This window comes from Ambystoma mexicanum, chromosome 3q (genome assembly GCF_040938575.1).
Source record: "Ambystoma mexicanum isolate Mex_15411 chromosome 3q, UKY_AmexF1_1, whole genome shotgun sequence".
NCBI classification, from domain to species: domain Eukaryota; kingdom Metazoa; phylum Chordata; class Amphibia; order Caudata; family Ambystomatidae; genus Ambystoma; species Ambystoma mexicanum.
Genome location: NC_090926.1, coordinates 571,247,486 through 571,274,410, shown reverse-complemented (window position 1 = coordinate 571,274,410; position 26,925 = coordinate 571,247,486). Strand labels below are relative to the sequence as shown.

General features: G+C 49.9%; 1 protein-coding gene across 3 annotated transcripts in view; it reads right to left on the bottom strand.

Moving 5' to 3' along the window:
• The window catches only part of SLC23A1 (solute carrier family 23 member 1), a 945,676-nt gene that overhangs the window by 686,632 nt on the left and 232,119 nt on the right, over window positions 1-26,925 (bottom strand). For all 3 annotated transcript variants that reach the window (XM_069654343.1, XM_069654344.1, XM_069654345.1), the window contains one exon: window positions 13,957-14,114. In XM_069654343.1, coding sequence (XP_069510444.1) covers window positions 13,957-14,114 — 158 coding nt within the window. The remainder of the gene's footprint in view (window positions 1-13,956; window positions 14,115-26,925) is intronic.

Genomic DNA, 26,925 nt, shown 5'->3' with positions numbered 1-26,925 from the left:
AGTCACTAGAGTTGCGGCATGACTTGAGGCCAGCTTCTTCTTTGCCCTGCGCTTTAGGTCATTCCAGCACTTGTAGCAATCATTGGCTGTGCGCCTCACGATTCCAAGGGCACTTACGATGTCCGCAATGGTCTGCCAGTGTGCCTGGCGTTGTGCAGGTGTGGTCTTGGATCCTGCAACAATGACCATCTCGTTATCATGTCCGGACACATACTCGACAAGTGCATTCAGTTCCACATCCGTGAAGCTGGGCTTCCTCGACGGACCGGACTGTGTAGCCGTGTCGGGGGCATCAGCCTGTGCCGGACGAGCACTCTTCCTCTTCCGCTTGGAAGGTGGTGGTGATCCTGAGTGTCCTGCGCCGCTCTGGACACTAGGGGCAGGAGCCCTGGTGGGCTCTGTATCAGGTGTGTGGGATTGCACACTCAGCATGGGAGTTGGTGCAGGCATTGGCTCAAGTGTAATGGTGTCATGGGGAATGTCAGCAGAATGGACTAGGACGGACACTGTCCTGGCTGGGTGTGAGAGAGCTGGGGTGGATGGAGCTGCAGCTGCCCCTGCAGCCTCTCCGCCCTGCCTACTTGGGGCAGCAGATGACCTTGCTGCCCCAGATCCACGTGGCATGATAGCATCAACGTGCACCAGCGCACGTGTCGTAGCCCTGCTGACCTGGAAGTCAGCCATGGAGTCAGCCAGGTCTGGTGCCACAATGGGCTGGTCCAACAAGGGCTGAGCATGGATGGTGTCAGCCACTTCAGCCTCAACGGGAGGGGGGGGAGGGAGGAGAGGGGGGGGGGGATGATGGGTGCCCTTGACTGGTCCTCCACACATGGGGGGACAGGCTCACCCTGCAAGTTACGACCACGCCCCCTACCGGATCCACCACGGCCACCACTTGTGGCTCTTCCACCTTTGCCACCCTTACGGAATCCTCGCCTCCCAGCCATCGCACTGATATTAATGTGCGTATGGGAGTGGCTGTAGACAATTGTCCTGGGCAATTGGGGGTCAAAGGGGTTGGGTACCAGATGGTAATTGTACCCTAGTGCTCTAGCACGGCTGATTGTAACCCCTGGGGAAAGATGACGGGTCACGCAACGCACAGGAGGCCCAAAAAAGGGAGATGACGTGCACGCAACCCCTCCTAGACCACGTGTGCAGAAAGAAAAACCTGCACTACGCTGTGGCACCCAGTAACACAAGAATGAACGTATGCGTGTCACACGCAGCCTAGAATGACCTCTGAAGGGGTAGGCTACACACGGGGCAAGCACAGAAGTTGGATACGTGCGTGACTCACCGTCTGCCAGGTAAAAGAGCGTGAAAAATGAGCGCGTTTGGCTGGCTAAACCCCCGCCAAAAGAAGATGTGTACGCTGTCTGAGAAGACAGGACAACAGTAGAAGGGGACACTGTTTGAGGGAACAGGCCCAGGTAAACCAGTACAAGAGGAAAAATAGAGAAAAAGCTGTCAGAGGTAACAGGGAGTACGAACTGGAAACGCTGTGAAGTAAATCGCGTGTGAAACGACAAGAAGTACAGAATTCACCCACTCGCTCTCCACGAAAAGCACGTACAAGGAAATGGTGTTCTACATGTACCTTATATACAGGCCCACACGTACAGCGTCACTTACGCGGCGTGTACGTTCACCAATCACACGCTTTGTCACTCCTGCGTGTAGATCCATTTTCACCAATCACACGCTTTGTCACTTCTGCGTGTAGATCCATTTTCACCAATCACACGCTTTGTCACTTCTGCGTGTAGATCCATTTTCACCAATCACACGCTTTGTCACTTCTGCGTGTAGATCCATTTTCACCAATCACACGCTTTGACACTGGGACGTGTCACGCAACAATTTCCTGCACGTGCAGGTGACTATAGGCGCGCATATGCTGTTGACGGGTTTACGCGCTAAGGGCCTTTCCTCGATTCACACGCTGACGTGTGGGATTTCACTCCCTATCAGGCTGTCCACGCGTTCACACACGAGAGACCACGCTCCTGGCCAGGAGGCCAAATTACTGCCCCCCAGAGCCCTGAGCACGCTCCCACCTGCCATCTGCTGCTGCCTGACTGCCTGCTGGCCACGTGCCCCACAGTGCTGGTGGGTGGGGGTGTTGGGAGACATGGGTGGGGGCCTGGTGGAGGCTGCCCCTGGTGGCGGGGGGGTGGGGGTGGTGGGGGGCATGGGTGGGGGCCTGGTGGAGGCTGCCCCTGGTGGCGGGGGGGTGGGGGTGGTGGGAGACATGGGTGGGGGCCTGGTGGAGGGTGCCCCTGGTGGCGGGGGGTGGTGGGAGACATGAGTGGGGGCCTGGTGGAGGCTGCCCCTGGTGGCGGGGGGGTGGGGGTGGTGGGGGGCATGGGTGGGGGCCTGGTGGAGGCTGCCCCTGGTGGCGGGGGGGGGCGGGGGTGGTGGGAGACATGGGTGGGGGCCTGGTGGAGGGTGCCCCTGGTGGCGGGGGGGTGGGGGTGGTGGGAGAGATGGGTGGGGGCCTGGTGGAGGCTGCCCCTGCACTGCTGGGGGTTGGGGGTGGTGGGAGTCATGGGTGGGGGCCTGGTGGAGGCTGCCCCTGGTGGCGGGGGGGTGGGGGTGGTGGGAGACATGAGTGGGGGCCTGGTGGAGGCTGCCCCTGGTGGCGGGGGGGTGGGGGTGGTGGGGGGCATGGGTGGGGGCCTGGTGGAGGCTGCCCCTGGTGGCAGGGGGGGTGGGGGTGGTGGGAGACATGGGTGGGGGCCTGGTGGAGGGTGCCCCTGGTGGCGGGGGGTGGGGGTGGTGGGAGACATGGGTGGGGGCCTGGTGGAGGCTGCCCCTGCACTGCTGGGGGTTGGGGGTGGTGGGAGGCATGGGTGGGGGCCTGGTGGAGGCTGCCCCTGGTGGCGGGGGGGTGGGGGTGGTGGGAGACATGGGTGGGGGCCTGGTGGAGGCTGCCCCTGCACTGCTGGGGGTTGGGGGTGGTGGGAGGCATGGGTGGGGGCCTGGTGGAGGCTGCCCCTGCACTGCTGGGGGTTGGGGGTGGTGGGAGGCATGGGTGGGGGCCTGGTGGAGGCTGCCCCTGCACTGCTGGGGGTTGGGGGTGGTGGGAGGCATGGGTGGGGGCCTGGTGGAGGCTGCCCCTGGTGGCGGGAGGGTGGGGGGAGACATGAGTGGGGGCCTGGTGGAGGCTGCCCCTGGTGGCGGGGGGGTGGGGGTGGTGGGGGGCATGGGTGGGGGCCTGGTGGAGGCTGCCCCTGCACTGCTGGGGGTTGGGGGTGGTGGGAGGCATGGGTGGGGGCCTGGTGGAGGCTGCCCCTGGTGGCGGGAGGGTGGGGGTGGTGGGAGACATGAGTGGGGGCCTGGTGGAGGCTGCCCCTGGTGGCGGGGGGGTGGTGGGGGGCATGGGTGGGGGCCTGGTGGAGGCTGCCCCTGGTGGCGGGGGGGGTGGGGGTGGTGGGAGACATGGGTGGGGGCCTGGTGGAGGGTGCCCCTGGTGGCGGGGGGGTGGGGGTGGTGGGAGACATGGGTGGGGGCCTGGTGGAGGCTGCCCCTGCACTGCTGGGGGTTGGGGGTGGTGGGAGGCATGGGTGGGGGCCTGGTGGAGGCTGCCCCTGGTGGCGGGGGGGTGGGGGTGGTGGGAGACATGGGTGGGGGCCTGGTGGAGGCTGCCCCTGCACTGCTGGGGGTTGGGGGTGGTGGGAGGCATGGGTGGGGGCCTGGTGGAGGCTGCCCCTGCACTGCTGGGGGTTGGGGGTGGTGGGAGACATGGGTGGGGGCCTGGTGGAGGCTGCCCCTGCACTGCTGGGGGTTGGGGGTGGTGGGAGGCATGGGTGGGGGCCTGGTGGAGGCTGCCCCTGCACTGCTGGGGGTTGGGGGTGGTGGGAGGCATGGGTGGGGGCCTGGTGGAGGCTGCCCCTGGTGGCGGGGGGGTGGGGGTGGTGGGAGACATGGGTGGGGGCCTGGTGGAGGCTGCCCCTGCACTGCTGGGGGTTGGGGGTGGTGGGAGGCATGGGTGGGGGCCTGGTGGAGGCTGCCCCTGCACTGCTGGGGGTTGGGGGTGGTGGGAGGCATGGGTGGGGGCCTGGTGGAGGCTGCCCCTGGTGGCGGGGGGGTGGGGGTGGTGGGAGACATGGGTGGGGGCCTGGTGGAGGCTGCCCCTGCACTGCTGGGGGGTGGGGGTGCAGGGGGACATGAGCAGGTGTGCAGGGTAGTCCCCTGTTTTGTAGGCTGCCTGCAGGGGCCGTGGAGGGTGTACAGGGAACACCTGTGAGGACCCACCCAGCCTAATCGCGTGTGACTTCCCACGCACCCCTGTAATACACGTACCCAGCCAAATCGCGTGTGATAATTCCTGCGCACCCCTGTAATACACGTACCTGGCCAAATCGCATCCCTGTAATACACGTACCCAGCCGAATCGCGTGTAAAACTTCCCGTGTACCCCTGTAATACACGTACACAGCCAAATCGCATGTGATAATTCCCGCGTACCCCTGTGATACACGTACCCTGGCCAATCGCGTGTTAAACTTCCCGCGTACCCCTGTAATACACGCACCCTGGCTAATCGCATGTAAAACTTCCCGCATACCCCTGTAATACACGTACCCTGGCCAATCGCGTGTTAAACTTCCCGCGTACCCCTGTAATACACGTACCCTGGCTAATCGCGTGTATAACTTCCCGCCTACCCCTGTAATACACGTACCCTGGCTAATCGCGTGTATAACTTCCCGCCTACCCCTGTAATACACGTACCCTGGCCAATCGCGTGTTACACTTCCCGCGTACCCCTGTAATACACGTACCCTGGCTAATCGCGTGTATAACTTCACGCGTACCCCTGATATGCACGTTACCCGCTTTGCGTTCCTTGTTTGGCAGCCCTGTAAACTGGTCCAGGGTTAGCGCAGCCCTTTGCGATGATTTTGCGATTTTGATGGCTTTTCCTTGCGCGAGGGCGTTCTTGGGGGCGTTACTGGCGCTGCTGCTGGGTCGCTGCGATACTCTGCGCCACGGCTGGTTTGGGAGCCTGAAATCCATGAATACGCTGTGCGCGGAAATCGGTTTTAGCGCACGTGCCTGGCGCAGTCAATCGCACGCGGACACTCTGCGCCAGCCACTTGCGACACTTTTCTGCGAAATTCTATGAATTACCCTGTAAGTTTTTTGAGTGCAAAAAGGATTGTAAGACCAGGGGAAGTAGATTTTCCCCCTTGGCATTAGGATCTGAGCCCGGCAGAGGGAGATCCAGGGGGTGGAAGGGATCACCCCAACGTTCATGTGGAACAGAACTTTTTGTTTGTTTGTTTAATTGAATGCATCAGGTCCTCAAAGGCAAGAGACTTTTATTGAAAAGAGACTTAACCATAGAAGACACTGATAGCTGGTACAGAACTGTCGACTCGTGCTGGGAAGGCTCAAGTGTGTGCTGTGCCCAGGAGATCCACCTTGTTGCATGCTCAAAACTTGGGGAAGGGAGACCCCTGGCAATCACATCCTGACTTATTATTTGTGAACACTGCTTTCTTTATTGAAAAACCCTATCCCACACTCTTTCTATAATTAGTTGTAAGGATTTGGCAATAAGTTTCTTTAGTATAGGCCTTTTTACTTTGACAGGACTGCCTTATTTTTCATGTGATGGTCGAAGCTTGCTCCCATCTTAGATTTAAGTTTCGATTAGGCATTTTTTCCACCCTGCATTTACAGTTTGATAAGCACTCTTGAACTGTGATCACTTGTGTCTGTCTTTACTGTTGCCACGTGAGTTCTTTACAGTAAGTGAAGTGTTCTTTCATAGTGTCGTCCTGGCCTTTTTGATGGCCTTGGAGCATGTTAGTCGGCATGAGGAGGGAGTAGACATAGGAAGGGTATATAAAGCAAAATACAGCTGGAAAAGCCTTGAAAAAAATAGAGCTAGATATGCGATAACCAATCTTGATATGAATCAAATAAATATAGCTATGCAACTATTAGTCTAAGTATGTGATAACATAATCATGGTATGTGACGGTCAATCAGGATGTGCAAACTTAATGTTATGCTACAATTAATATAGCTATGAGACAATTTGTGTAGAGTTGGAAATTATTAACTGGGCTACCCAGGAGTGAGGTACAGTCATACAGCAATTAATATGTTTATGCAACCAAAATCTACCTATGGAACAATCAATGTAGAGGTGAAGCAATTAATCTGGACAATCAAAGTGAGATAGACACCAAGTAGACAAGTTATGCAGCCAATGATCTAGCTTTGCAAACAATGTAGTTATGCAGCTGTCAACATGAATGTGTAACAAGAAAATATAGCTATGTAACAGTTAACAAACGTAAGTAATAAACAAGTCAGGTATGTAACAATTAAACTTGATATACCAAAATGAATCTGTGTAAGCAGTAATTAATCTAGGTATGAAACAAATTTGTACAGCCATGGAAACTAGTTACAGAGTTAATCTAGCAATGCAAAACTGAATCTGGCTATGTGACAATGTAGGGCAAATAGTTAATACGGGATAACAGTGAGAAAAAATACTGTGAGCAAGCGATTAATCTCAGGACACTACACAATGAGGCAACAATTAACCTGTGCACTCCCTCCTCACTCAAGGTGTCAAGCAATAAACTGTTTAACTGATTATTTTAATCAGTCCTATCTCCAATTCATCTAATATCCATTGGATCCCTCCTCCTGAGCTACAATGAGCCAAGAACCAGGCTGGTGTACAGGAAATATGTTTAGGTTTATTTGGATTAGATGTTACGAAACTTGCACTGAAATGTCAAAAACCACTTTATGCATGGCACACCACGACAAACTTCTTTCAACATGAATAAATCACAAACGTGAGTTGAAAATAACAAATCACAATTCTTTACTTTTTACAAATTACACTTCAAGAAATAATTAGTGATGGTCAGTGAACACATTGATAGATGTAATGCCGTGCAATTTTGATTTTCCTGCACACTTAAAAGGCTAGCAGTTTATTTTTACAAATTTATTTCACCCTCGCTTTCGCTTTAAAATAAACACAAGGTGATTTAGCGCTTTGTTTTTCAGAACCCCCCTACTTTGGTCTGGGTTGGGGAAGTCGGACAGAAAAATTGGAGTGATCTGGGAATTTTGGATTTTCGACCCCCCCAACACTGAAAGGCCTGTATTGGGGAAGCTATAGGGTAAAATTGGGATGATTTGAGAATTTAGGATTTTCAGCCCTCCCACCCCCCACTTAAAGGCCAGTGTTAGGGGAAAGTTGGACAAGAAGATTGGACTGATTTAAGAACAAAGACACCCCTCTTCCTTAATGAAGTCGGGTTAAACAGGACAAAAAAGGATTACCCAATTAAAGTATAGACTATAGTTTTTCAGTGCACACTGGGAAGTGAGCTTTATTAATTTTGAATTTTAACAAAAATCACTCCGTAGTGTTCCACCAAATGGGGAATGAATTAAATTCATCTTTTTAGCTAAGCAAGTTAAGGATCTACACAGTTTTGCCCCCTCCCTGCCCACTATAAAGGGAAGGATTTAAGGCAAGCAGATGCCCCCACCTTTTGGTTTCCCAGGGCTCAGTTCTACTTACATAGAAAGCCTCTGTTTAAAGTTCAGGAAAGTCAGCTGCGTTTCAGGACACTCTGGAAAGATAGGGCAGGGGTCTGGTCACTCCACTGTCAATGATGGCCTCCCGCTCTCCACCATAGGGCCCAGTCAGTTTTTAGGCCTTCGTAAAAATAGACGACTCCACCCATATGCACGCTCAGCAATCTCCTCTGGTGTTTCCTTGCAGCTGTCAGATGGTAAGTTTCAGCAGCCCTCCTGAGGGTAAATTTCCACAGCTCCCTTACTTTACCCTTAGTACAGTCCCCCTTATTGACACCACCAATTTTACAATCTTGGGGAAGTACCCTGCAAGGGTTCTCAGAACCAGGATTGGACAGTTACCCTTCTCTCTACTCCCAAATCCAGCCTCCCTCTGAGGATTGGTTTAAGGGTCTGGAGCATAATATGGAAATTCCCATTTGCAGTCCCCATTTTTCTTATGTCAAATTCTGGCAAAAATCTAGTTATATGGCAAAACTTCATAATTTTACTCGTAACTGCCATAATATATATGTTCTGATTCAGCTAATCCTGGGGAATTAAATAAAAGGACAGCCAGGTCTGCACCATTTTGCACGGCCATGTGGTACTTTTCTGCCGTTTTCATAAAATGCATAATCGTTTGAAAAATGCAATTGATTCCCCATATTCCTAATTTTACCCTCCACCGTTCACCGACATTTTCAGATCAGCAAGAAACCCATTTTAGATGGCCATTACAGTTCCCCGAGTTGCAGGTGGAGGACTTTTATATCCACAAAACTGCCTGGAAATTACCTAAAATATGGCACATAAATGAAAAAAATCTGTCTTATGGTTGCTGGGAAAAAGGCCTAAATTATAATAGTTATTTTAAATTAATAGCAAATCTTCATGTGGGACAAATGGCAATCCTCCTGCCCTCAGGCCATTTGTTCTCACTGGGCCCGTCTGTAACCAGAGTTTTTTTTAAATTATGTATTGGAAGCTTGCTCTTTGAAGTTGGAGATTCAGACCCCCTTAATTGTAGCCCTTTGTCTTCACACTTTTTGTCTACATTCTGGTCATGCTCCAGCCAAGGCCAGCTGTCTCTGCACAAAGCAAAGCCTTTAGGGACAACACCTTGCAGGAAGGTCACATTTTATGGCAGCTGTAAACACTAGGATGCCAGCCTTCCAGTGGGGGGAGTTCTTTGTGACATGTGTCCCACAGCCAGCACAGCCTCTGGCCTACAGAAACATTTCCATGGAAAACAAAGTGGGCTTTTCTTTTCAAATGTCTGCTGATTTTTTGCATGCAAAACATAATACACATTACTTTTTGTCAACACGCACCATGTCTTTTTCTGTGAAATTTTTCTGTTAGCAGTGGTACATTTTTCACATTTAAACTGAAAACACACATGCAAAGCTGTTTTTGTGTCAATGTTGAGAAATCCTGCTTTTCATGTGAAAGGGACCTTCAGTTTGGGGCCTTTGAATGCACCCAACAACAGATCAGCGAGGCAACAATAAATCTAGGAAAAACAATAAGTGTATGAGTCTAAACAACAAATACAGTGGGAAGACAATTAATCTGGGGTAAACAATTAAAACAGTGGGGCAACAATTAATCTGGGCACACAATCTAGGACACAGTGAACTAAACTAAAATACAATGGGCCACAATTAAATGAATGATGGGCAACGAGGAAACTAATCGCAGGACAGCGGAGCCTTTTTTAAAATGATCAATTATAGAATTCTGTATTAAGAATATTAAATATAATTTACAGTCATAATTTTAAGAACGCACAATTTTAGGAAACTGATGCTTAAAATGAAACATCATAACTCTTCTGAATATAGGGGTAGAAATATAATATAGTGTTACATCTGTGACAAGCAACCTCTCCATGGGGCAGGTTTCTGGTCAGTATTGCAGACTCACTGTTGATGATGCAGGAGAGCAGGAAAGGCCTCTAGAGATCGTTGGGGGTGATCATCCATTTGTGATTATTACTCATAGGTTGTACCCATTGTATTTCTGTTTCTCCATTGTGATCTTGTTCCTAAACTGCACACTGTTGTGACTTTGGCCTATGCTGTGCCACACTGCATCTCTACTCCCCATTGTGATGTTGCTCCAATGATGCACACAATGTTTTTGCTCATTGGGTTCACCCTTCTTTAATTTTCACTACATATATGGGATGCTACACCTAGACTATGCCCCTTTGGAGAGTCATGTAAATCAATGATGGGTTGAATACCTATGGTGCCTGGGCGTCATTACAGTTTTGCAGGTCCGGTAAAATTGCTGGTATAATTGCCATTAATTCCAGCGCCAGCACCAGCAATTTTACTGGAACAGTAAAACACAAATTTGCCAGTGGGGGCACTGATTTACCTCCAGCCAAGAAATAAATGCCAGAATTACCTGCACCAGTAATACCGGTGCCGGTAATTCTGGCAATCTCCTCCATGGAGTCCCGCGGGACTCCATGGAATGGGGATTTACTGCCCTTTCCACCACCTGTAATATCCCAGTAATTCAGTGATATCAAGCGGTGGAAAAGTGAGGGGCAGTTTGCCGGCATCCCGCCGAAATTACCAGCGTGATATTGGCAAACTTGTAATAAGGCCTTCTTTAAACCAAGGATTTGTGCTTGATGCTGGGACTCACATACCTAAAGATTCTCACTTCCACCACAGGTTGCAATATGCATTACGTGGCTTTGTTGACTATTCTAGTTTAGCTTGATGGACAGGGTTACGATGAGGAGATATCCCTCTACCCAATTCCCACACCAGTTAAGGGATCTTGAGTTATAGTCAGGGATCTTGCCACATACTTCATTGCCTAGTATTCTTAAAATATGACATTATTACCCTCACAGCACCTGTCCCTCAGTATGTTGCCATGTAGGTATGGCATTCTGAGGGATGGCCCACACTCAATATCTCTTCCCCTGTGTATGCCCCTCATTTGCCTTGCACGCAGCTCATTCTGGGCTTTGACACCACTGTCAGCTCAGAAATAGCAGATGAAGCGTTCTGAAGTCTGTCAGGATTACAGAAACACCTAATAGACAAACAAGCCCCTGTGCTGCAAAGGAATGCTCCAGCACACCTCAAACCCATCATGGAAACACTTCATAATATGTTAGTACTACAGACTGCCTACACGGGTAAAGGCTTGATTGGATGACCATTACGATTTTGTCCTTTTCTCATCAGTGCTATGCTTTGATCGTTCTACTTTGACCGTACAGCATAAAAACTTTCACATACTCCATCCCTATCTCCTCATTCTTTTCCATACATAGACAAATCGTTCATGTGCTTCTCCCCTTTACCTTTCCCCTACTTTACTGCCCTTTTTGGTTTTGACCAATTTCTGAAGTGCTTGTGCCCCAAAATTGCTGAAACAATTGTTACAGAAAAGGGAGAGAGGGAATGTGGGTTCTGAACTGTGAATATCTGGTTGGCATAGCAACAGGCAATGCCATGGCATGAAACTGCCAAATCACTAAAATCTCTTTTCCCAAACTCCTCCGCTATACTATCCAATGAGAAGTTCCCTAACAATATTTGCTCCAATCAGTAGGCGGGTGTCTGCTTTCCATTCCCAGCTGCAGTGATTTCATGTGGGCTATTTTGGGCTATTTTTTCAGACAGTTTGGCTATTTTATGGCTACTTTTAAATGCAGATTTTTTTTGTCCTGTCAAGACTGCCTTTCTACGTCCACCTACCCACCCCATGACCCCTCGCTCTATCCCCACTCCAACTCCCTCTAGCCCACCCACCCCACCCCCACTCTCTTTACCCCCACCCCCATTACATGAGCTTGTTGGGTTTTGTTTGGGCTACTTTTGACAAGTCCCCCTGAGGCTGTTTTTCTTTGTGTTTTTTGCCCCAACCAACTACCATCACCCAAGCAACACTCTCTCTAACCCCAATGACTACCCACCCTACCGCCCCCTCTCTACCCTCACCCATCCAATCCTAAATCTCTCTACAATACCCGCCCGCCGTAACCCCACTCTCTATACCTAATCCACCCTACCCTTCCCTACTCTCTCTACCCTACCCACCTCTCTCTATCCCCACCTACCCTATCCCCTTAATGCAATCCCCAACATCTCTACCATCACCCACCCAATCCTCGCTCTCTCAACACTCACCCACCCACATACCCTAACCCACTCTCTACCCCAACCCACCCACCCTAACACAACTCTCTACCCAAACCCACCCACCCTGCCCCTGCTCTCTCTAGCCCCACCCACCCTAACCCCACCCATCCACCCTACCCCCACTCTCTCTACCCCCACCCACTTACCATACCCCACTCTCTCTATCATCACCCACCCTACCCCCATCATCTCTACCCTCACCCACCCAATTCTCTCTTGACCCCAACCACACATCCTACCCATATCCTCCCACCCTACCCCCACACTGTCTACCCCCACCCTACTTCCACTGTCTCTACCACTGTCTCTACCTTGCCGACCCACCCTACCCCACCCACACTCTCTCTACTCCCACGTACAATACCCTATCCCTACTTTCTCTATCCCACCCTCCCACCCTATCCCCATTCTGTCTAACCCCGCCCTCGCACCCTACCCCCACTCTACCACTCGACCCCCACTCTCTACCCCCACTGTACCCTCCCACTCTGTCTAACCCGACCCACCCTCACTACACCCAATTTACTCCCACTCTCTTACTCTCTATCCACCCTCTACCCCCACTCTCTCTACCCTCCCATCCATCGCAACTTGCTCTACTTCCACCCACCCTACCCCCACTCTCTCTACCCCCACCTAGCCACCCTAGTCCCCACTCTCTCTACTCCACCCACTCTACCTCCACTCTCTGCCACCACCCTAGCTCCTGTCTTATCTCTAGCTCCTGTCTCAATCCCCCCCACCTACCCTACCTATGCTCTCAATACCCCCACAAACCCTAACTCCACTCTCTCTACCCCCACCCACCCACAAACCCTACCCCCACTCAGTCTACACCAACTGACCCACTGGACCGCCCTCCATAAAGTTAGACTCCTCCCACTCTTTCTACCCCTATCCCCAACACTATCCCCACTCTCTCTACTCCCAAGCACCCACCCTACAACCACTGTCTCTACCCCTACCCTACATCCACTCTCTACCCCCACCCAACCCACCTCCACTCTCTCTCTACAGACACCCACCCACCCTAACGCCACTCTCTCTACCCCACTCTCTCTACCCCAGCCACCCACCTTACCTCCACTCTCTCTACCCACACACACCAACTCTACCACTACTCTCCCTACCCCCACCCACCCTACCTCCACCCAACCTACCTCCACTCTCCCTCTACAGACACCCACCCTAATGCCACTCGCTCTACTCCACTCTCTCTACCCCTAGCCACCCTTCCCCCACTCTCTCTACCCACACCCACCCAACCACCACTGTCTCTAACCCCACCTATCCACCCTACCTTCACTTTCTTCCACCCACCTACCGTACCCCCACTCCCTACCCACCTTAACACCACTCTCTACCTCCACCCACACTACCCCCACTCAGACCCTGACCCCCCCACCCAACCCCCACTCTGTAACCCACCAACCCAACCCCCATTCTCTCTATCCCACCCACCCTACCCCACTTACCACATTATCACACTCTTTCTACCCCAATCAACCACCCTACCTCCAAACCCTCTGCCCAATCCACCCACCCTACCACCAGTCTCTCTAACCCCACTGAACCCCACTGTCTCTAGCCCACCCACCTCCCCAACCCCCACTCTCACTACCCCCACACAAATCTCTCACCAACCCACACCCCTAATCTCTACCCCCTCTCAACCTTTTGATAAAAAACACCCTTGCTTTATTTGTTACCCACTCACTCTCAACCTTTCCCACTCATCTTTTCTCTTGCTCATCATCGATGGCACCCTGTCTCAATCGTTTCCTTCCTTGCTCTGTTCTCCTTCCTTCTCATTCACTTGCACACCCCTTATCACATCGTTGTTTGAAACTTTGCACTCTCCTCCTTGCACTATGGTGCCTATAAATGCAAAATGCAAACAATAGCAGTAAATGCCAAAACTACTGGTTTTGCCAATGCTTGTTTATTATCTTACAGATCAAGGTCTGGATACAACTGTCAAAGGCAGAACATATCACCCTTCGAACAAGACTGTGTGTTGTTAGACCACTCCAGTGGTGACTAGTGCAGTTTAAAAAGTCTTAACATAACCAAGTGCAAATAATAAACATTCTGCTGCAATAACTCACCATAGTGGTGTGTTGACACCATTGATTCATTTTAGAAGTGCATTTCATGATTTGAACATAGATGTTATTGCTGTCTGTAAATATAAAAAAAGGTAGCTTACCTTACACCGAATGTGGTTTGGACTAATGTAGTAATTCCAACGCAGGTGAATATTGTTCCGATTAGCTGACTGACTGTGTATTGGTCTTTCCCAACACACAGAGATTCTGCAAGAAGGAATGGTATTGCGATGGTACCACTGAAGCAGGTCAAATAGTGCTGTAAAACAATGTTCATTGCAGGATTATTTAGAAAGACTAAGGAATTCAGAAATGGAGAAAGTTCGGCAAGTACATAAGTGCAATTGGCATTCTTTTTCAAAAACCCCATTTAATTTGTGAATATTTTATTTTTGCATGTATTCTTTTGATTGATGAGCGTTGAGCCGCAAAATATAGTTAGATTGAAAAAGGTGGAAATAGTACAAACAGAGGTGCTTATTAGCAGTCTGGAGGTAAAAACAAAGAACTGCTGCTACACATGAGACTATTCCGACACCACAAGAGCCCTCTGAGATACCAACAAGATATCACCGCCATGGTGGTGAAATAGGAGCGCATGTAAAGTAAATGTGAATTTTGCATGCATTAAGAAATGTACGACATTCACCAATTTTCTACTGCATATAGGCAATAATAAAATAGATCCACTTCAATACAGTGCTAGTGCTGGCCATCCAGGAAAAATGTCTGATGCAGACGGATGGAAGAGCCAAAGAAGGCCATCAATGCATGCTGAGATACAGTGATCGGGAGAAGACCGTCTTGTTGGAGGAGATCGTCAAGTAGGTGACACGTCATCACCAAAATAGCTCTCAGGTGGGCGGAACTGTGGTGGAGAATATGTGACTGTATCAATGCGGCTGCCATGCAACCTAGAAGCCTTCATTATGGTAAGGTGTTGAAACAGCCTCAAAAGCTGTTTGAGAGGGATTGTGGTGGAACAGCAGAGCCAGTCCACGGCCAAATGAGGTGAGAATCTGTCACTGCTGAATGTAGAAAGAGCAGTGTGTGGCATAGTGTCTTTATTCAACAATAGGGTGCATTTTTAGGATGGCTTGGTTGAGCCCACTTCCTTTTCCTTCTAAATATGAGCGATAATGTGGTTGGGCATCTCCTCGTCGGGCTCTTATAACTGGCCTGGGCTTAATATGCCCAGGTGTGCTCTTCACTGTCCTCTGTACCACTATGCATGAAAAAGATGAACACACCTATTCCGGAAAAGTGTTCTGCCCTTTTATATCCCTTAACCTCTTGGTAATCTCCCTCATATAGGCTATCATCAGCTTTGTTTTCACCCCCTGTATCACTTCAGGGTTTCCTGTGGTACCTCTTCCCCATCCTGTAACAGTGCAGCTCTCCAGTCCCTGCTGAACCATAATCTTGACTTTGACCGTTTTTGGAACTTCATATGCAATGGGTAAGCTGCAGCGCTGTGTGGGTTGTATCCAGAGGGTTGGAAGTGGATGATTGAGCACACTGAGCTATGTGCGACAGGTGTTTTCTTCCGTGTGTGGGCCGATCAGGTGTACTGTGGCGCCCGAATATTGCTAATTCTGATGGCTGCAAGAGGGGGTCTATTTGGTTGATTGTTTCAATCCTCTATAATATCCCCTGAATCCCTGCTGTGCAAACAAGTGATTAGTAGGGCCCTCGCCCAGTAAATAATACACCGACATGGAGCGGTATCTAACACATCTGCTTTATTCAACGTCCTTACAGTAATCACCCCCTGAAACCCTTGTCACGTGTTTCCTGTTCGAGGACCAGTGACAGTGAAAGGAGACTCTCTTTCTAAACACTAGAACGCTAGATCTCCCCCTCACATAAATCTTTGCATACTACAAATACTCCACCTCTTTGATCCACCTCACAGGTCAGCATACAAGCCTCTTAGATGGACTCTGGCCTCTGGACGACTCAGCTACTTCACTGTCACTAGTGTATACAGAGTCCACATCACTGTTCATGTATTCAGAGAAGCTGCCGGATGAACTACAACTGTCAGATACTTCTGTAGAAAAGATGGTATCAGCAGCCGCCTGTCCAATCTTCCGAAAGAAAGATGACTTTCAGGTAACCGAGTGGGCTTGATTTTCTACCAACACCATGGACCGCTTTACTTCCATTACTCGTAACGGACTGGGATGAAAAGCAAGTAAATCATTCTCAGACTGCTTTTGCCACAAAATAAATATTATGTTATGTTCACTTATTAAGCGCTCGTTCACCTGAGGGCATCATGGCGCTGAAGGAGAGGGAACAGCCTCGACTACAGTCACAGTACTAAAACAGATAAGTTTTCAATGCCTTTCTAAAGGTAAGGTGATATAAAAAAAAAATCTAAATCAGCGGGAGGCTGTTCCATAGTCGAGCCGAGGGCAACAGAGAAAGCTCGGCCACCAATGCAAGAGTGTCGAAATAAAGGAACAACAAGTAGGGCCGCGGTAGCAGAGCGTAAACATTGCATAGGAAGGTAACAGGAAAACTTGTTGCTGAGGTATTCAGCGCCTTGGGCATGCAGGGCACGGTGTACTAAGCAGAGGGCCTTAAAGGCAATGCACTGGGCAACTGGCAATCAGTGCAGAGAACGCAGCACAAGAGATATATGGGACCCATAAGGGGAGCCAGTGGCAACCCGGGCAGCCATATTTTGCAAGTGTTGAAGCTGCTTTATTAAGCCATGAGACAAATAAAGGGAGTTACAATAGTCTAAACCGCTGAGCACAAGAGCAGCAACTACAGGAGGATGTACATGAGAAGGTATCAGCAGAAGTATCTTCCTCAGAACTCTGAGGTGATAATGCCCCACTTTGCAAACAGCAAAGACTTGTGACTCCATGGAAAGTGAGGCAGAGACTAATACACCCAAATTCCTCACCTGTTCGGCTGGAACAAGAAGGGGGCTCAAAGAAGAAGGCAAGAAGGAAGACACCCAAAGTGAAGGATTAGGAGGAGAACTCACCACCAGCACCTCCATTCAACTTCAGCCAGTTGCGGTTTCTCCAGTCCCCCATGGATGCCAGGCACTGCTGTAAGGCACGACGACACCTCACCCTGATCAAGATCCAAACGGATAAGGATCCGAGTGTCGTCAGCATACGAATAGCACCTGATGCCGAAGGAGCGGATAAGACACACAAGAGGCCAGATGTAAATATTGAACAGAATAGGAGACAAGGCAGAGCCTTGAGGGACACCACAGAGAAGAGGGAACACAGTAGAGAGAAATGGAGTAAGTGAAACAGTCTGAGTTCTCTTGGCAAGGAATGAGGTAAACCAGGTGTGCACCTGGCCTGAAATTCCGACCTGAGCCAGGCAGTCAAGTAGGAAGGGTTGTCCACGATGTCAAATGTGTCACCCAACTGGATATCAGGTTCTCTAGCTCTTCGCCATACATCAGCATAGTTATGATATGATAAGTCATTTATAATGCGCCTGTACACTAGTGTTTCTAGGCGTGACAAGACAAGGAAGGGAGGACAGAAGGAGGATAAAACAACAATCTTACTAGGCCTTGTGTCATTCAGATGGCGCAAGTGCAAGGGGGAGGGAGGGGGAGAAGTGCCGGGGGGAGGGCAGAGGGTAGAGTGCAAAGTAACTAGTAAGTGCCACCGGGAGGCGGCTCATAAGTGCAGAGAATCAGAGGACTGTAGGGTTGCAGATACAGTCCCTTAAGTGGTTGGGAGGCCCAGAAGCAGTGCACTGCCAACCGGTCGGGCAGAATCTTGGTCCCGTAAGTTCAGTGGGTGGCCAGGTAACCAGTATGCGCAACAGATAGGGACATCAGCAAGGTAGAGGGAGGGAGAAAGCAGAAGCAAAAAGGAAGGTCTTGAGTTGCTTCCAGAACCAGAGGTGATTTTGCTCAAGTTCGAGAGGCATGGAGGCTGTTCAAGAGGGAGGTCCTAGCCGATGAGAGAGATCTACCTCCAACTCGCTGCATGGAAAAGCGGCTGACCCTCAGAGAGTTGGAGGTGGATGAGCAGAGAGCTTGAGAAAAACAAGTTACTTACCCCAGGTAACGTTCTCTTAACTGGATGTTCCTCCCACGTATTCCTCATCTTTGATATATTTAAGTCTGCTTGCAGCTTGCTTCGGAAAACCTTTTCTTAGGGTCGAGCGTCATGCAGTGTCGAATCTTGGTCCTCAACTGCCTCCGTAGCATCCTTCGTGACGTTGACGCTGATTATATATTGGCACACGCGCTGACCGTTACCTCAGTTCTTCGTTTTTCCCCCCTCCTTAAGTAGCATACTGTGTTCCAGGAGGAGATAGTCTTGACGTTGGGAGAAAGGGAGCTGTAAGACACGGACATTCTAGGCAAGAGGGGATGGATGGGAGGGCTATGAGAAATACCTGGGAGGAACATCCAGTCAAAAGAACGTTACGAGGGTAAGTAACTTGTTCTTCAAATGGATTGTGTCCGCCCACATAGTCTTCATCTTTGATAGTCTCCCAAAGCAGTTTGAGTTTGGTGGAGGGTGCCAAGAATTTACTTTACTTGTTAATGTTGTGGAGGACAGCTTTGCCAAATTTGGCTTCCTCTCCTGAAAAGAAATATACAGAGCAGAATCTACTAAATGTATGCAGGGACTTCCATGTTGCCGCTCTGCAAATGTCTCTCACTGGTACACCTCTTTCAAGAGCCGATGAAGCAGACACTCTTCTAGTAGAATGCGCTCTTAGACCTTCAGGTGAATCCGTGCCAGCCAATGAGTAACACTCATTTATTCACATCACAATCCATCTAGAGATGGTTTGTTTTGTGAACGCTAAGCCTAACCTATGACCAGCATAACCAATTAAAAGCTGATCATTTGGTGAACATTTGCAGTCCTTGTGATATAGAAACTTAGAACCCTCTTTGGTTCTAAACAATGAAGTCTCTATTCCTCCTTAGATGGATGAGGAGGAGAATAAAAAGATGGTAGTGCAATACGTTGTGCCAAATGAAATTCTGACACAATCTTCAGCAAGAAAAATGACTTAACTCTTAAACTACCTTAGAAGGTCATGAAAGGTTGTTTGGAAGATAGGGCCTGAAGCTCACTTACCCTACGGGCAGATGAAATAGCCACTAAAAAGACAGTTTTTATGGGGAGCATCCTTATAGAGCCTGAATGTGAGAGCTCAATGGGTGCTCCCAAAAGACCTCTTAGTACCAGGTTTAGATCCCATAATGGCACAATGACGGGAGCAGACGACAACAAATTTGTCAAGCTTTTCAGAAATTGTGTCATAATCGGTACTTTGAAATATGATCCCTCATCCAGAGATCTTTTGAAAATTGAAAGGAACGCTAAATAGCCCTTCACTGTGGCTACTTGCAACCCAGAATGGGTCAAGTGAAGTAGGAAAGACAAAACCTAGGGAAGTTCACATGAGAAAGGATCTATTTTCTTTTCCCTGCACCAGCTGCAAAATCTATTCCAACGGCAAAGGTACAGGGATTTAGTTGCTGGTCTTCACGCCGAAAGCAACACTTGCATTATGTCTTCTGGAAGGTCCCAATCCTTATATCTCACACTTTGAGATATCAGGCGTTAAGGTTGAGAGTCCTGATCACTGGGTGAAGAATGTGACCTCCCTCTTTGGGGAAGACAAATTGGCGGGCAGATGGCCATTTCCCAGAAGGTACGGGTACCATGTTCTCCTGGCCCAATCCGGGGCAATGAGGATCATGGCTTTCCTGAACTTCCTCAACCTCCATATTATGTGAGGAATGACGGGGACAGGTGGAAATGCATACAGGAGTGGAAATTCCCAGTCCACTACGAACGCGTCTCCTAGAGCTCCTCTTTGGGGAAATTCCCAGGAGCAGAAAAGCTCACACTTCCGGTTGACACTGGTCACAAACAGATCCACTTGAGGGGTTCCCCAAAGGGCGAAGATACCTTGAAGGGCTTCCTGAGTTAGTTCCCATTCGTGGGAGACAGTGCTCTGCCTGCTCAGAGCATCCGCTGCCGTGTTCTTTTCTCCAGCTAGATGAACTGCCAGAAGTCTTATTCCTTTTCTTAGTGCCCAGAACCCGAGTTGCATTGCCTCTATGCACAGGGGCAGTGACTCTAGACCCCCTCTCTTGTTGAGGTAATGCATGGCCACTGTGTTGTCTGTCATTAGCAGGACACTTTTTCCCCGTATCGAGGGCAGGAAGGCCAACTGCACTAGTCTGATTGCCCTCAGCTCCAAAAGGTTGCTATGGTGTTTGGACTCCGACCGAGACCAGTGTCCGCTTATTGAAAGCTCTCTCATGTGCACTTCCCATCATGAGAGGGAGGCATCTGTCACAACCGTCGTCTCCGGCCATGGTTGCCAAAATGGTTCTCCTCTCATCACATTCTCTCAGTTTTCCCACCACAGAAGATCCTGGGCGACCTTTGTCGGGACCTGAAGAAGGTCCGTCATTGGGCCTCATTACGAATCTGGTGGCACCGTCCATACCGTGCTGCCTTATTCCGAGTTTCCCTCGCGGGTCCCTGACAGCCCGCCAGGGAAACACATGGATGCACCGGCACTGTTATAAACGGTGCCGGTGCATCCATGCTCCTCATTCCCACTCTGCCCCATGGGGCAGAATGGGGATGAGGAGCCTGGCATTACCGTCACCCGTGAATGGGCAATTACCGGCCCATTCAACTCGTAATGGGCCGGTAAGTGCCCATTCGCGGGCGTCAGTGCCAGATGCCAGTTCGGCAGTTGCCGTGCCTGTAATCCAGGCACGGCTACCGCCAAACTCGTGATGAAGCCCATTCTGCCAGACAATTGAGACCACTCGCATCTGAGAGCCCACTGAAGGGATCCCATTCTCAGACGGGCTTCTGGCACCAGAAAAATGCAGGATGCCATGAGGCCGAGCAACCTTAGTAAGTCGTAGGCCAGAAGACATAGGGCACTCTGAAATTTTTGGACCATCTGTAAAAGATGTTGAGCCCTTAACTTGGGTGGCAAAGCTTTTCCCGAGGCTGAATCCAGGACTGCTCCAATAAATTGAAGCTTTTGAGAGGGTATCAAATGGGACATCATGAAGTTCAGGGAGAAGCCCAGCTCGTGGAGGAGATGGCGGGTCTGACTGAGATGATCCAGGCACTGTTCCGGAGAAACAGCTCTGATCAGCCAGTCGTCCAGGTAGGGGTAGATGCGAATCCCCCCTCCCCCTCCTTAGACTTGCTGCCATCACTGCCATAAGCTTGATGAAAACCCTTGGGACGGAGGAGAGCCCAAATGGCAGAACTCGAAACTGATAATGAAAACCACCAACCGCGAACCTCAGGTACTTTCTGTGCTTCTGATGTATCAATACATGAAGGTAAGCAACCTGAAGGTTAATTGACACCAACCAATCCTGGAGTCGAAGGGCCTGAAGGATCTGCGAAAGAATTACCATCTTGAACTTGTCCTTCCCGAGGAACTTGTTCAAGCATCTGAAGTCCAAGATGGGTCGCACTCCTCCATCCTTCATTGTGATTAGAATGTAAGGGGAGTACCAACCTTGGTTCCTCTCTGCTACAGGCACCAATTCCATCACACCTTTCTCCAAAAGGGTGAAAATCTCCTGTTGGAGGAGCGGATCTGGAACCAAGGTTGATCTTTCTCTTGGGAGGCAATCGGGAGGTCTTTTCAGGAATGGTAGGTAGTAGTCATCTGCTACTGTTTGTAGGACCCCTGCATTCAAAGTTATGCTTCACCAACTCCGAACATGGTAAAACAGTCTGCCCCCTACCACAGTTTTGTGGTTGAAGGAGCCATTTTGCTGTTCCACCTGCAGTTGAGGGTAACTGCATGTGCTGTAGGCGGAGTCCTTCCTCCTCTACCTCTTCCATCGTAGGGTCTTCTTTGACCTCTTTGTGAAAACTGGCCTCTTCCTATAGATATAGAGGAATAGAAATGAAAAGAACGGCCTCTCCATCCTTGACCTGTAGATTGAGGTTGTCTTATCATCGCCCCCAAAGATTTTGCTGCAGCTCTAGAAGCTTGCAGTTTTTCTAGACTTTTATCAGCCTTCTCCCCAAAAAGAGAAGTACCGTCAAACGGCATGTCTAACAGACGTGTTTGGATCTAGATTTTCTCAGCCAGGACATGCGTCTAAGTACCATACTCCACCAGTAGAACCATGGCTTTGAAGCCATGGCTCTACTGGTCGAGTCCACCGTATTTAAACTAGATTGCAGAAATTGTCTCATTGCATCTTTGCCATCTTGTATCAGGCTTAAAATGCCTTCTCCCTCTTCTCCCTCTGGTATGTGCTCTGCTGCTAGAGTAGCCATACCCCAAAGGGTATGGTTGTATTTCACTAATGCACTGGTAGCATTGGCAGATTTCAATGCCATACTTCCTGCAATAAAAACCCTTTCAGAGTCAATCCTCCTATCTTCCTCGTCTACTGGAGCAGACGGATAGTCTGCAGCCTTTGAAGATACTGTTGCTGCTTGAACCACTAAACTTTCAGGCTTTGGGTGCCTGTTCAGAAATGGAGGATCCACTGAAGCAGTCTTGTATTTCTTTGTCAATAATTTATTAACAGATGGTATAGAATCTGGTTTCAACCAGTTCTCCATTACCCTACATGGAATGGTAGTACAACTTCCCTAATTGTTCCACTGTCTAAGATGTCAGTGTGATCATCACTTTCAACAGTGGCTGCAGGTCTGGACCATCCCAGATACTCAGCTACTTTACCAATAACCATTCTGTATGAAGGGTCATTGTAACCAGCTATCTCAGCATTACCAAATTCTGTCTCTGGTGATGTTTTCCAACTACTGGTTTCCTTTAATGTATCCACAAGATTCTGCATCTTGGACTCCTCTGATATTAATTCTTCTGGAACATTTGGGGTTCCATATTCATACCCAAAAGGGGGCTGATCCTCTTCCTCATCATCTTCAAAGATAGAACCCATTTGCCTAAATAAATCAGGTCTTGGAATGGGTTGGAACAATTTAGGCTCAGGAATAGATTTTACAATCTTCAAGAGCGAAGAATGCTCCGATGAGGTCAAAGGCATTGAAGGTTTCGCCTTGTTTCTTCGAAACTGTCAACTAATGCACCTTATGTTGCTTTGAAGGCTCAATATGAATTATATGCCTCGAAGGTTCAGGTGACAAACATTTTGAATTCCTCGAAGAAGTCTTCGATGCCGATAGTGAATGTTTCGAGGTAACAGACACAGGCTTTTTCTTGTGCAGCGAAGAAAATTCCTTTGATTTATGTCGAGGAACCTCTTCTCGTGCGCACGAGAAGGGGAAACATGGGACTCCCTACCAGTCTCAATAGATGCAGAGGGGTGGCCACTTTTCTCGCACTCCTTAAGAGGAACACTCAGAGGAGCGTGTCTTTTAAAAATAGCTAACATTTTTAAACTGAATTTTCCTAACTCTGCTGGAGTCGAGTTCTTTTTTGGGCAACTAACTCTTTCAGAAGAGGAAGATGAAGACGATGTCAAGGACCTGTGATGCCGTTTCTTACCTTTTTTATGGGAAGAGGATGATGAGCGTTGTGAACCGGACCTCGAACGCCTATGTTTCGAATGTTTTTAACAGGAGAGACATCTTTCGAATCAGAGGAAGATTTCCTCTTTGAAGGGGTAATGGCCCTTCCTTTCCCACAAGGCCTTAACCGTCATCGACTGACACGAGCCACAGTCATCGACCTTGGGGCCCGATCCCAAGCACCACAGACAAACACGGCGCAGGTCTGTAATCAACATCTTGGCCCCACAGTTTGAACACTGATTAAAGCCGTATTTGGTTTGGAGGCCATTTGTCGAAGTAAGAAGAAGTTTTATCGCTGAGGCGAGTAGGTCCGAAGCACGCAGCAATGCGGAAAAAACAGAACTGAGGTAACGGTCAGCAAATGTGCCAATATATAATCAGCGCCGACATCACGAAGGACAGTCCGTCGAGGACCAAGATTCGACACTGCACGATGCTCGACCCATGAAAACAATTTCCAAAGCAAGCTGCAAGCAGACTTCACTATATCAAAAATGAGGAATACGTGGTAGATGTTTAGGAAGAAAGAGATGGAGGTAGTGCCGACTCAGGCCCCAGAAAGCCTTGTGGATGATACAGAGGGTCTTGACCTCAATCCTCACAGCCACAGGGAGCCAGTGGACAGGGCTGGAGAGATACGATCCCAGGGCTTGAGGCCAAGAACAAGTCTTGCAGTCCTGTTCTGGATAAGTTGTAGAGGGCGAAGAGGCAGGCAGATTTAGGAAGAGGATGTTGCAGTAGTCCATTCTAGAGAGGACCAGGGCTCTGGAGACTGTGAGCTTTTGGGGGAAAGTGAGAAAAGAAAAAATACCTCTGAGGAGGTGCAGCTGAAGTTGTGACTTCTTAGAGATGTCAGAGATGTGAGGAGAGAAGGAGAAGGCGGAGTCAAAGACGACACCCAGGATCTTAACCTCACTGGAAGGAGCAAGTAGAGGGACCAGGGTGTGCAGCCAGAGTGAGAGAGGGAAGGCGAGAGCAGAAGTCACAATGAAGATGATCTCAGTCTTACTGGCAGTCTTACTGGCATTAAGGCAGAGATCGTTGGAGGCACACCATCCCTAAATAGCGGACAGGCAGTCTGGTATGAGAGAAGGAGCAGTAGAGGCTGACGGGAGCTGGGTGTCATCTGCATAACACTGAAAGTTAGAGCAGAAGGTAGAGATGTGGTGGACCAGAGGTGGGAGGTAGTGGTTAAATAGCCAGGGAGCGATGTTAGCCCCTGTGGAACACTACAAGTAGACAGAAAGAGATAGAAGAGAGGAAAGACTCAAGTTGTACCTGGGAGGGTTGATCAGTGAGAAAGGAGGTCAACCAGGCAAGGGCCTGACCAGAGATTCCTAGGTTGTCACAGAGACGATTGAGCAGGATGGCATGGTTGACCATGTCGAAAGCAGAGGATAGGTCAAGGAGAATGAGGACAGAAGGATGGTTAGAGTCAAGATTAGAAAGCAAGTCTTCACGGGTGTTCAGGAGAGCAGTTTCCATGCTTCTGGCTGCTCTGAAACCAGACTGGTGGTATTGGAGACAACCAACAGATTCAGTATGTAGATTAAGCTGGGAGCTGGCCAGCTTTTCCAGGAGTTCGCCTGGGAAAGTAGTGATGGAGATCGGGCGATAGTTGACCAGAGAGGAAGGATCAGCATAAGGCTTCGTAAGAAGCGGGTGCACAAATTAGTCCTAAAGAGGGCCTGGGAAGGTTCCAGTGGCAAAAGAGTGATTGCAGAAATCGGCCAAGGCTGGACCAAGGGTGCTGATGTGGTCCTTGATGGTTCTGGAGTAGAGGAGCACCTGCTTTGGTGAGACTTTCATAGACCGGACTTGTCCAGAAACATTGTCAGGCGTGAACGGGGGAAGGAGGAGAAAGGAAGTGGAGAACCGGCCAGAGAGGGGCCTGTAGAGGGAGAGGAAGAAGGAGAGGAGGAGAGAGTGGACAGGATGTCCTGAGTTTTAGTGGTGAAATGAGATGCCAAGGCCATGCAGATGGCCTGGGAGGGAACAGGAGACTGCAGCAGGATTGGCCAACTCCTTGCAGATTTTGAAAAGTCTGGCAGAGATGTTAGAGGCCGCCGAGACATGGGCTTGAATGAAGGCGCTCTTCTTAGAGAGGACAGTGAGTCTGTATTGCCTTTGGAGCTGGAGGCAGGCCTGTTTGTCAGAGGGTGTGCTTGATGCCCTCTACTTCCTCTCTGCCACCCTACACTTGCGCTTAAGGGGGGCGAGGTCGGGGGCGTGGCCAGCCAGCCATGGAGTAGGACGTGCTCCAATGAGGCTGCTCCGATAGATCCGACATTGATCCTAATAATAACGCACATATGGTCCGAAAACTGCCAAAAATATAAGGGAAGGCATCGGAAGCAGCACTCTACCAAAGGTGCAAAGGACTGTTGAGCGGTGATGACCAAACTATGAGCATTGCAGGAGTCGCCTGATGGAACACGGAGTCTCGCAAAATGGCGGCGGACAAAGGCGTCGGGTTCGGAAAACACCCCGATCGCCAGAACAACTGAATCCAGCAATCCGCTGTGACTGAGGGGCTCACTTCGTGGGATGGTTGGTGGCGCACGTTTGGCCTGTGGAAACAGCTCCAAGAGACGTGCTGCGTTGTGCGATGAGCCCGGGAGAAGAGGAGCCTGAGACACATTGTTGCTGGTGGCCGCCGAAGCTCGTGTCGGCTGGGGTGCCCAGCGGAGCATTGAAATAACAGTGATACACTAGGAGCGTGTTACACTGTATACCTGGACTTGGAGAGGCCATCTGCCTCGCTTGCGGGAACGTATCGCCTGGAGGAAGCCGAGACAGGCCCAGCTGCAAGAGATTGAGGGGCACCGAAACGTGAGCGGGGCCCCCTAGTGAAGCGGAGATCAGCTGAGAAAGCTGTGCGAGGCCTCGGTTAGAAAGTGGTGGGAGCCGTGCGCCTGAGCTGTTAATGTTACGGCCCCAGGAGTGGAAGGCAGAGACATTAACAGTGCACTGGACTGATTGTAGAGCCTGAAGGAAGGAGTTGGAAAAGGTGTGCGTGACACGGTGGGCGGCGAACATTGCGGAGAGATCGAAGAAAGTGGCCTCTGGAGTGTGGTTTGAGGCTGCCGTGCAGGTGCAAGCAATGATCACCGTGCTTTTTTTTTTTTTTTTTTTTTTAAAACGAACGGAGATGCAGCATTGAGGCCTGGAGGCATGTGCAGAGGCTGAATACTGGCACACGACGCTGTGTGAGCCACAAGGTGAGGAACAGCACTGTGAGACACAAGCTGTGAAGTAAGCACAGGCCACAGCAAAAGTTGGAACTACGCAAGCCATAAGCGGCTGGGCACAGTGAGCGCATAGCCGCACAGGGCCCCGGGGACCGGATGAGCAAAAAATAGTGCGCCCTAGCATGCAACGACACAAACTGTATCGTGCAGAGACAGTCTGTTTGTGCATGAGCCCAGTGAGCATAATCTCACGTAGTGCCTCTATGGACAATCGACCTAGACCTGTGATGGCACTCTGAAATCGTACCACAGCAGGGCAACGAGACTGCTATAGCGGAGACTGAACAAC